The sequence below is a fragment of the Notothenia coriiceps genome, unplaced genomic scaffold, assembly GCF_000735185.1.
Source record: "Notothenia coriiceps isolate Sejong01 unplaced genomic scaffold, NC01 NC01_scaffold00011183, whole genome shotgun sequence".
NCBI lineage: Eukaryota > Metazoa > Chordata > Actinopteri > Perciformes > Nototheniidae > Notothenia > Notothenia coriiceps.
The window spans coordinates 187,686-199,925 of record NW_011343884.1 but is presented as its reverse complement, the minus strand read 5'-3'; the positions used below and the strand labels follow the sequence as shown (position 1 = coordinate 199,925).

Here is a 12,240-nt window from a genome sequence, read left to right as displayed (position 1 = left end):
GACTCTCGGAAAGGAACGGAGCCCATAAGATCCAGCTCCCTTAAAAGAGTCGTAATTCCCATCACTATTCAATGATGCTGTTAAGACAGAGGGTGCGTCTCACTTCTCTTATTTTTAATTTCCTCGCTCCTCGGGCTCGGTATCACCGGAAGTTGATTTGTCTGCGCCATCTTGAGTACCGTCCCAGTGGCCTTATTTTTCCCGGAGGATCGAGGAGCGATAATCAAGGAACTACAAGACCATCCTCCGGTGAAATCCTCAGACACTCGCCCCGCCCCCTTATTGTGTACCGCTCACTGATTGGACGATGCAGCGCATGCACTGATCTGGCTGCTGTCAGACGATCAGCTGTGCGGAGTCATCACAAATGGACGTTGCTTCACGTGACGCTCCGGTGGAAACGACATCCCATTGCTCTTAAAACTCATTTCCCTGCTTCTCGTGGTTTCCTTGCGCCGGAGCGTCACGTGAAGCGACGCCCGTTTGTGATGACGCTGCACAGCTGATCGTCTGACAGCAGCCAGATCAGTGCATGCGCTGCATCGTCCAATCAGTGAGCGGTACACAGTAAGGGGGCGGGCGAGTGTCTGAGGATTTCACCGGAGGATGGTCTGGTGGTTCCTCCATTATCGCTCGTCCATTATCGGTCCTCGGTCCTCGATCCTCCGGCAAAAATAAGGCCACTGGGACGCTACTCAAGATGGCGCAGACAAATCAGCTTCCGCTAATACTGAGACCGAGGAGCAAGGAAATTAAAAATAAGAGAAGTGAGACGCACCCATAGAGATGGTGGGAAGGATACAACGCTAGCCCAGTTTGCTCTGATTGGTTAGCTGGACAGCTTTGTTTTGATTGGATGTCCCACCCCTTTGCCCCCATCACTTACAATGTGCTGGAGCGCTAGCCAGTGAAGAGCAAGTGTTACATATTGATGTCACTATGATACGGATGTAGTTAATAAAAGGAGTCCAATTGGGAATTTAGCCTTTGCAGACCATTTACATCCAAAAAAATATACACAAAGATGTTACCAAATACACCACGTTTTATACCTGGCACAGCAACTTCTACCAGTGTGGGTACGGTTAATGAATTAAATATTTCTTAGTCTTTATTGCACACAATAGTGTAAGGCTGGAAAAATGACCTATAATAACATAATATGCCAACAAAAACATGTTAGGAAGTAAATTGTCAATTCTTCTGTACATTTATACTTATTGATTTTTGGATATACATCAGGTTTCAGAAATGTAGATTAATAAAGGGTGCAAGAAATGTTGCTATTATATAATCAAAGCATGCTGACAATAATGTGGCAATCAGTGTGACAAAACCTCAAGGGCGAGGAATGACTCAAATATGAAAACTCATTAATACAACACCTCATTTAGTTAATTTCAGGATGTGGACGTACACAGTAAGCCTAAGACATACAACACACTGGAGAAACACAAGCAGCCATATTAACGACAGCCTCAAAGTCAATAAGGGGATGTTGGAAAACACCAGCAGCACACAGCTCAGTGCAGTGGGACAGCTCTTACTGTATCTCCAGGTGTCTCATCGGTCCCCGCTCAAATAAAGCCTGAAATAACAAACACACTAAGCTGTCTGTGTTAAATTTAATCAGAATTTAATGAACTCACTGTCATCTCTGGTTGTTAAGAGGATTTAAGATTATTGAAGCGAGGGCTGCAACAGATCAGGAGTGAACTACCTCGAGACAGAGGGACAGTTAGGGCTTAATAAACCAAGGCCAAAGGGTGTACTGTATCATTGTCACTTTGTGTGTACAGATTAACTCAATAACATCATGGCAGTTTCTAAGGGCATTGGATTACGAGGTATGATTACTGTTGAGCCTTGGAAATTACATTAAAGAACCTTTTTCTACATGTTGGGCACGAGAACATTTTGTCTTAGTCGTCTGTGGAGCTCTATGATAGCTCGCAGGCAGACTGACCTCACTGGGGAAACCCACCATAGAAATCACTCTCACATTAAAAGCCTGTCTCTGTGCTGAGAGAAACAGCATTAATACATATTCATGACTTTGCATGCCATTTGTTTATCTGAGAAAACATTTGAATATTTATTACACATTTAGTTTAATCTACAGGTTTTGATGTGCAAGATGCTTTTAGACCTTTTTTTGACGTTTTCCAGCTCCACCCACGTGTCATTGCTATGTGGACAGCCAACAATAACATAATTCCTTTGTTACCAGAGACATAAACAGAAGAGCCTTTCCATCGTCTGTCTTCCATCCTCAGCGCTAATGGCTGTACGCTCGTTCTCCTGTTTCATATAAACACCACAGCATCCTCTGCACTCTTTGAACAACCTCTTTTCTCTGCACAATGTTGACCGTAATGATGTCCATATAGTGATATACTACATAAAGAGACTGTCCCTGAGACCTATTTGATCACCCCTTCATTAAGATAGAAAGTAAAAGCGACTGCAGGTTTTTGAGTAGGATAAGTAGAGGAGCGACAGGTTTGTTCTTTCAGTCAATATTAACCTCTTCATTTATTTATCTGAACTCAAGCTTTTAAGACATTATGCTCTGGAAAGCCCTAAGGGAAGTTATTTCTTTGAGATATCTTTTCAGACTTCAAGGACTGTGGGGCTCCTGTAGTCCAAAAGTGTTCTATCCTAAAATGAGCTGGTAGCTGATGCATGGGGTCTGAATTATTCACAAAACATCCCAGAATACTCTGTCAAGCTCCAAAAAGGCACCTCCTGTTGACGTACATAGGCCATCGAATACTTGTCGGCCATGCTCCAAATAAATGGTCCTCCTAAATCCCTCTGGTCTTCTGACACTAGCGTTAAATGATTATGAGTTAAATGACTTTGGACATGGGGGGGGGGGCAGCACTTAGTGTCTCTGATCCTCCTCTCAGAACAGCCTCCCATAAATGCTAAGTTCATCACAATCTGTACAAAAAAATGTAACCTTGACTTTATTTGTATCTTAATCCACTGAAATATATTCTGTTTTCCACCCGTTTTGATGGGTTGTGTTCACTTTACTGTTACATTGTATTGTCAAGCACCTTGTACATTTGCACAAAAGGCACTATATAAATAAATAAAGCTTAAAGGTGGGGTATGTAATTTATTTCAGAAACAATTTTTGTTATATTCCATGGAATGCTCTTAACATCCTGATAGCACGACCAATCATTTTAGCCGGCCCGGCTAAAATAACTGGATGGCCTACCTGCCTGTCAGCCTTCCATCTGTGCACAAACTTATCTCGTGCCCTCATTGGTCATATGCGCGTTCGTGGGTGTTGGAGGAGGGGCTCTGTAAGGAAGTCTGAAGGAAGAGGCAGATTTTTTCCGGTTGTGTACTTTCAAATTCTAGCGCACTCGAAAGTAAGTGTAATTTTGGCTGTGTATTCAAATCTTGCAAATGGTGCTCAAAAGTCAGGCGTTGAATGATTGAAGCTTTTGCTGTCCAGAAACAAACTGAACATATTTAAATAATTTCTTGGCACTTTACTTGTGTCCTTGTAGTGCCATCTCCTTTATTTACAGTTTTTTATTTCCAGAAGTGCTTTTTTTCATTAAATTAAGTTCTACTTGTGTTTACAAATAAGATGATTCATTTACATATTTTTGCTTAGGGTAAATCAACTAAAGGAAATCTGTGCCGTAACACATATATCAATAGTAACACTCACAATTTAATGATTCTGTTGTTTCAATAGATGTTGCATCAGCCCTGTTTACACTGGAGATAATTCACTTATAGATAATTGAATGTTTTGTTTGTTTAGGAAGGAGGAGACATTTCTCAATTGATGTTTCAATTAGTCTCGAAAAGGTTCAGTCAGCAACAATATCAAAATCCCATTATGCGGCAAGGAGACACAAATGATGGTTTGCGAATGCTTTCACTCAAACTGAACCAACTAAATACACTCTTTTGTACATCTTACTGATTTTATGTCATGAGTTCATCATTGAATGGTCCATCAGCCCTAAGGGAGCCAGAGCATTTATGTGAAGTGACTGTTCCTGTTAAAAAAGGGAAAGAGCTTTGTTAAAACAAAGGATGTCTTGATCCCGTATGTTTCTACTACACAGAAACTAAGAGGATATTCACAATACATTTGCAAAGACACAGGAGATGAGTAAAGGAGACTAAATGTATACTAAAAGACTCAATGACTACATTAAGATATTGGTACAAAGAGAACCTACAGGACTAAGAGATTGAAGGTGATTGAAGATGAGAAATTACTGTATATGTATATATAAATGTCAATGTAAGTAGGAATAACTTGCATAATGATTTAAAAGACAATCATTGATCAAGTAAGGGGTGGGAATTAATAAGCATTTGCTTCCTCTTACTCCCTTTCAGACACATTTTTTATTATTATTATTAATATGAAGACTTTTTGTTGAATATATAAATATTATCATGATAATGTGGATAAATACTGTATTTTAACAATACTGTATTCTGTTTTTCACATTTGTTCTTTTTTATTTGTTATTTTTTTAATCTGTTCGAAATAAAGATTGAAATGAAAAATGAAAATGAAAGTTTAATCACTTCTAAGATGAAAATGTTGACAAAGAGACGACTGCAGAGTAGAAAAACAACTACGGAGAAACATAAAGACTCACAAAATGACTGAAAAGACACTCAAAATGATGACTGAGAGTATATATAAATACAAATGCAACCCCAACACAAAATGACTACAAAAAGACTCAAATGACTACTCAGAGAAATGTGTGCAGAGACACACTTCAAAGATTGAAGACTTCAAAAAGACTAGGAATCACGGACAACAAACACACAAAGAAACGTATAATGATTGCAAAGACCATCAAATACTAAGCAACCAGGATGATGCAGTCAGTAATAGTAATAGCAGTATAAGTTGTTTTACAGGTCTGTGCAGTTTAGTCCAAAGTTTCATAATCAATCTACCATTTGTGTGCAGATACACTAAAATGAAGACCGCCACCAACATCTACATCTTCAACCTGGCTCTGGCCGACGCCCTGGTCACCAGCACGTTACCCTTCCAGAGCGTCAACTACCTGATGGGCACCTGGCCGTTTGGAAACATACTGTGCAAGATGGTGATGTCCATCGACTACTACAACATGTTCACCTCCATCTTCACGCTCACCACCATGAGCATCGACCGATACGTCGCTGTGTGCCACCCGGTCAAAGCGCTCGACTTCAGAACGCCGCGAAACGCCAAGATCGTCAACGTCTGCAACTGGATCCTCTCCTCGGCCATCGGGCTGCCCGTAATGTTCATGGCCTCCACTGCCGTCACTCGTAAGCATGACACACACAAGCAACTATTGTACCTACACTGCAGGAGGAATTGTGTTTATATTGTACATAAACATTCAGTATGTGACGCATGAGTACATAAACTGTATACCCTTTGTAACAACTACAATACGTAGATAAAATAAGCTCTCCTAGAAATGTCCTAGAAGCTAACAACAACAATGTGTTAAGCTCGAAAAGTAGCATACAAATCTGAAGTAGCAACCGAGAATAACTCATTTCATTTATCTCCGTCTTTACTTGGTAGAGGATGAGTTCCATAAGGTCTTGCAAACAAATGCAGGCACAACACAGGAAGAAAACAAATTAAGTTTACTTCTGCATTCCAGCTTTAAAGAGCATTTATGTAGGCCTACTGCAGCAGGCTTTATAAAAAGGAGACAAACCAGAAGAATTGCTTCAGGTTTTCTTTCTAATTGCACAAAAGAACCAATTAATGCTTTGCCTGGCTGGAGACCCATCGAAGTGTCTGCATAGACAATAGGCTACCTGCATAGCCAGGCTTCTCTGACGGTGTCTCCGTGTAATTGCAGAGGTAATGGAGATGAAAATTGCGAATGGAATAGTTAAAGTGTGTTTGGGGAAAAGAGGGTGGCGAGAGATTTACTGACTCGGTGAGGTTGCAACCCTGTGTGCTGCTTAAAGATGTTGTTTTTTAGTGCCACAAAAGAACGTTTTCAGACCTGACAGTGGTGTTTTTATGCCTTTTTTTAAAGAGATGACAGAAAAAGTAGGTAGAGAGATAGGGAATTAAATGCAACACTTTTGGACACTTAAAGGGATTATTCGCTTCATGGTTGAGGTATCATGAAGTTTATATATTCACTTTCAATACAAATAACCAGAAAAAGAGGTATTTCAAATTCCTATTAAAAATTAACCGGTTCCAGCCACTAAAATATGATGATTTAATGCATCTACCTTTTTTATTTCATTAACTTAATATCTTGTTTCTCATTATTCGTCTAAAAAAACAAGCATATTAAACAAGTCACCTTCAACATTCAAGGACATTTTTTGGGGTAATTATTGATCAATTAATCATAAGCCCTAAATACTGTTATTAACTTTTACAAAAACGCAATTGTTAGTGAAAAAAGGGTTGACACCTCTTGTGAAATTTCTTATGTGGAAGTTCCACTGTGCTCATGTATGTATGTGTGTGTGTGTGTGTGTGTGTGTGTGTGTGTGTGTGTGTGTGTGTGTGTGTGTGTGTGTGTGTGTGTGTGTGTGTGTGTGTGGGGTGTGTGTGTGTGTGTGTGTGTGTGTGTGTGTGTGTGTGTGTGTCTCCTCACCCTGCGCAGCCTCCAGCATTGTCGACTGCAAGCTGATATTCCCTCACCCCCCCTGGTATTGGGAAACTCTGCTGAAGATCTGCGTGTTCATCTTTGCCTTCATCATGCCCGTCCTCATCATCACCGTCTGCTACGGCCTCATGATCCTCCGGCTGAAGAGTGTCCGCATGCTGTCGGGCTCCCAGGTTAACACAAATCTGTTTTCTTTTACATTGGATACGAAATAAGTGCATACTGTGAGTATCACACGTATGTTTTAATCACATGCAAATGAGAATTGAGGAGCTTTTGTCTACATTGCCTACGCTATTTAGACAATAACTAAATAGCTTAGCTTTCAGAGCAATGAAACAAAGTGCAAGGCTGCCCAGAGCTTGCATACAAATGTGGTACACGCAATGTTTTCAAGAGAAAGCAATTAGGGAAAAACAACTTAAGCCTGAGGTTGTGGTGCAGTTTTAATTCATTGCAGTAGAAGAAGAAATGACCCAACAACAGTAATTTTGAGAAAATGTACCAAATGCTGGAGGTAAAACATGAGCACATTCAAGCGAAGATGTATTTACAGAAATGGAAAATGGGATATCAAAGTGGAGGTATATGATTTGTTCCTACCCTTCAGCCACCATTGCACTTTCATGACCACTTTTCTTTCTTTCCATCATGCTTTTTATCTTTTCTCTCCTCTTTACCTCTACTCTCATTCCTCTCTCACCATTTCTGCTTTACCAATCCTCCACTTCACTGTCCTTCCCCCATCATTATTCTCTTCACTACCTCGTCTCTTACTCCTACTTTCCTCTTTGTCCTCCTTCCTCTTTCCCCCACCACTTATTCCCCAACACAAAACCCTTCTTCACAAACAGGAGAAGGACAGGAACCTGCGTCGGATCACGCGCATGGTCCTCGTGGTGGTTGCCGTCTTCATTGTATGCTGGACCCCTATCCACATCTTTGTCATCATCACGGCTCTGATCAACATCCCCAGCTCCACGCTGCAGACCATCACCTGGCATTTCTGCATTGCCTTGGGCTACACCAACAGGTAAGCACCCCATAATAGCTTTGGATACATATATTCACTGTAATAATACAACTATTAGTCCTTGTGTGAATGTATAAAAAAATGGGGAAATCAATAAAGCCTTAGTAAGATTGATAAATGATGCTCAACTTAAAGGTCCCCTATTATACGGTTTTTCATCAATATATTATAGGTCTCAGATATATACGAAACATGGCTCCAAACACCAAACAGATCATTGCAGCATCCCATAATCCCCTCTGTTTCAGCCCTGTTTCAAAATTGCTGACTTTAGATGAAAATAAGGAGCCACTCCCCACGCCCCTCTGAGAGATATTTGGTTAAAAAGAACACAATGGTGGGGGGGTGGGGGGTTACCTTGGTTGGTTATTGGCTAATGGTTACACAAGACAAACAATCGTTATGACATCATAAAGTGGCCAAAATCTGATCAGCTCGTTTTCCGACAGGTTTTTATATAAATGGATCAGGACAAAAAGAGAGAATCTTTTTTCCTGAAACTTTCAGAATCTCTTTCCACAGAGGGAAAACATGTTTATGTATAACAGACATGAGGAAAAGAGGGGACACGTGTTTATGTATAACAGACATGAGGAAAAGAGGGGACACGTGTTTATGTATAAAAGACATTAAAAAGTGGATTTTGCAGAATAGGTGACCTTTAAGAAAAAGATTCGAGAAAAAATGGAATAGACTATTCAGCGTTGTACCTTTAATGATACAAGGTTTTATAGAATGAGTAAAGTGCCCTTGTACTTTTCATAAAGGAGATAATTGAGCGGTATTTTCTATTGTTAAACTGTGACATTGTTTCTGCTCTCTGCAGTAGTCTGAACCCAGTCCTTTACGGCTACCTGGATGAGAACTTCAAGCGTTGTTTCCGTGAGTTCTGCACCCCGAGTCCCTCTGTGGTGGAGATGCAGAACTCGTCCCGGACCGGATTAACCAGCCGCAAGCTCCCACAGCGCTCCCACAACAGCGCAAACACGGGAGATAGGTCCAATCAACAGGTAAACAGTGTCCGTGTGTTCATACACCACTACAGGCCGTTTCAAAAATACGCTTAGTTGTTTAATTCAAAGGGTAAAATGAGAAGATCGATACTACTCTCATATCTGATCAGGGAATATGCTGTTAGCTTAGCTTAGATTAAGACTTATAGTAGCAATTAAGCACCGAAGACACTGAACCAAAGCCAATTCTTCTGGCTAAGGAATAGCCCGGCACATAAAACAACACTTTGATTTTTTTGGAGGACCGTTTTACATTTACAGAGAGCGACGCTATTTTCAGTTTATATGCTAAGCTAAGACTGCAGATTCAAATTGACCATACAGACAAGGAAGTGATATAAATCTGCAATTTAGCATTCTGGCTGTGAACAGACATGCAAGCAAGAGTGCATATACAGTACATCCTGTATACGACATAACATAAAGATACTTTCTCTTCTTCAACTCCTCTCTGCAGGTATGACTAGCCTTGGAGGGGTCGTCGGTGGACTCTCGCTGTTGTGGTGGCGTAACCAACGACGACCTCAACTCGGAGGTCACACAGGTCACCACAGGGCTCTGACCTCGCAAACAACAGCCTTTACTCTAAAACTGATTAAGAAATGGGTTTGAGACAGAAAGTCATTACAGTGCGACTCCTAACTGAAGAAGCTTTTGCACTCAATTGAAGTCAATGCTTTTTAAGTTTTCATTATCACTATAATAATATAGGCTGTACCGAATGAAGATGTGCAGTGAACAAAGACAGCTGTATTTATTAAAAGCCACCCACACGAGAAACATAAATGATTTTTTCTGTATGCTCCAGACAAACCTTCGTCATCGATTTAATCCTCCTCTCATCCTACCGCTAATTATCTAGGTTGTAAAAAGAATCCATGAATTGTCTTGTTTGCAGAGAACAAATGACTTCCCTCCAATCTGTCATTCTTTTCTCCGGATGTTTTCTCCTTGAATTGTTAGTACGTTTGAGAGTGTAAATGTGGATTTATGGGAGTCACTGGACAATAATGGATCTAATCCAGTTTTGGACTTGTGTTATCAAAAGCTCAAAGGCTTCACGGATCTCTCACCACAAAAATACATCACCAGTCAGGAGGTATTTTTCAGTTCATTTACTCCACCAGCTGTTCTTTCCATCCCTTCTGTATGGCTTCCACCCTATTGACGCTGTTCTCCATTCATTGATCTGCACAGTAAGACGCTGGCTTTGGCCACTTCAGGAAGATCGACCATGTTGACATGAAACTGTGCTCCCTCCTCTCGACGCAGCTAACCTTGTGTTGTCCATCAAGCCCCCCTCAGTGTTCATTCTTTCATTCTTCTATTTTGATAGAGTCCCTGTAAAGAAGTGTTATACCCTTTTTCTGGACTTATCCATAAGCAGAGCTCTTTCTGCTGAACTGTACTAACCTCTGAATGTACAGAATGAAAGAAAACAGCTGTGTTTATCACGCTGCGTCCTGAACTATAGATCCTCCAAACCAGCAAAGACGATGCATTAAGCCTGTTTGCACAGCACAGAGCTGCTGCAGCATAATTGCGAACACATGGTACCACTAGTGTATCATTAACTACAGCTTTGGGTTTAATGGAGTCATCTCCCCACTAAAGAAGTTAATAAGTGAGCCAAGCAGGATTGTACATTCGCCGTAATATTTGAAATTGCTTGTGCTTACGTGTTGTGCTGTATGCTTCTCTTGCCTGTTGCCTTTACAGTAGCTCTACTCGATATTCTGTGTGCTAGTATTTTTTTAATGAAGATGAACTTGATTGTATTTCACTTATCTCCCGTGTAACATACTAGTATTATGTTACTTTTTTTATAAACATGACATCATGAGGTTGCAAAGAAAGGATCTTGTGATGATCATGGTGGACGAGAAAGTTGCTGTGCTTTTAAATGTACATTTTGTCATATTGAATCAGCCATGTTACTGAAGAAATGTATATCAGAAAACGTGTGTAAATCTTCAAGTCATTTTGACTGAAAACCTATGAGAGGATGTCTTTCTGTACATACAGGTCTATATTTGGTATTGCTGCTTTCAGTGAATAAAAAACAAAAAAACATAATTATTTTCAGTCATCAAGCCACAACAAAGGAGAAACTGTTAAAACCCATGTGGCCTAACTGTTAGAGATTGGTATATTACAAAACAGCAGCTGAGTCTTGTATTGAATGTTTAAGTGCGACAAAATGTACATTTGTCACCTAGTAATGTTATTGAATGAGTTCCAGAATAAAAGTTAAGAAGGATGAAATATGTAGCATAGGTTTAAAAAGTAAACATACGCAGAATATTTTTCCAGAAGACATACAGTTTCAGCTTCTATCTTTCAGTATATTATCATGATGTAGCCAATATTTTACATTCAGGTCCCCTTTTACAGGTTTCTTGTATTAAAATTGAGGTTTTTAACCAGCCCATTGTTTAACATTAACTAGCTAACTACAGCTGATACCATATGAGATTTATTTTAAACATCTACATCTGTTTGAAGTCGAGCACAAGTTTGAAAGGTGCAGCATAACCTCATCCTAAATAAATGGTATTTATTCATCAAGTGATGAAGAAATGAATATACATTTTCCAGAAGAAAAACACATTTGTACTATTAAAACACGCATCCCCCATGAAGGATATATTCTTGAAGATTCATTTAAATAAAATGTATTAGATGCTTTCCTTGATCTGTACAGACACCACTATTAAACTCTTTTTTATCATGTACTTGTTAACATGGCTTGTGTATCTATCATAACTTGTCTTAAAATGGCATTTATTGTATGTTAATGTGAAAAAGACAATTTATTCTATATGTACAACACTATGTAAAACAACACACACAATCTAACTGTTAATCAGTGCATTGTCTATGGAATAAATGTATCTCTGAATCTCACTGAATGCCTTTTTTCTTGCATCTGAATAAAGTATCATCTACATTGTAGTCTGCTCTTCTTTCATTCAGTACAAGTACATCTTCCTGAAACACAACACAGCTGTCCTCACTGCACACTCAGTAGTACAAATAACAAACAATAAAAATGATTTGTGAGGTTGTCCTCCCAGGGCGGACCATCCATTTTAAGCTGGAGCTTTTCCCCATCAATCACTTCTTAATTTAACCCCATATGATTGTTGTAAAGCGACTGCCTAATATGTAGGGCTGCTCAATTAATCATATTGTAATTGCGATTACGATTATGGCTTGCAACGATTATGAAAACAACATAATCGAAATAAAACGATTATATTTTTTTTTTTTTTTTTTTTTCAGTTTTTCAGTTGAATTATACTTAAAGTTCAGGGTAATCAAATGTTAAAAACATACCGTTAAAAAAAAATTCTCCAATAAATGGATGTTTTCAAAGTCAATGAATAATCGCATTTAATAATCGCAATTACAATTATTGACCCAAATAATCGAGATTATGATTTTTGCCATAATCGAGCAGCCCTACTAATATGCCATATTTCAGCCACAAAGTGCTGAGTCGGCTCAGTGTAGGTAACTTTATCTGGAAGAGGATTAAAAT

At 39.5% G+C, this 12,240-nt stretch overlaps 1 protein-coding gene across 1 annotated transcript in view; it reads left to right on the top strand.

Annotated features, from left to right (window-relative positions):
- The window catches only part of oprm1 (opioid receptor, mu 1), a 26,705-nt gene extending 15,059 nt beyond the window's left edge, over positions 1-11,646 (top strand). Inside the window, exons 2-6 of the mRNA XM_010772409.1 lie at positions 4,976-5,325; positions 6,648-6,823; positions 7,505-7,683; positions 8,510-8,693; positions 9,154-11,646. Of these exons, the coding sequence (XP_010770711.1) occupies positions 4,976-5,325; positions 6,648-6,823; positions 7,505-7,683; positions 8,510-8,693; positions 9,154-9,159 (895 nt within the window). The 3' untranslated portion in view covers positions 9,160-11,646. The remainder of the gene's footprint in view (positions 1-4,975; positions 5,326-6,647; positions 6,824-7,504; positions 7,684-8,509; positions 8,694-9,153) is intronic.
- The last annotated feature ends 594 nt before the right edge of the window (positions 11,647-12,240 follow it).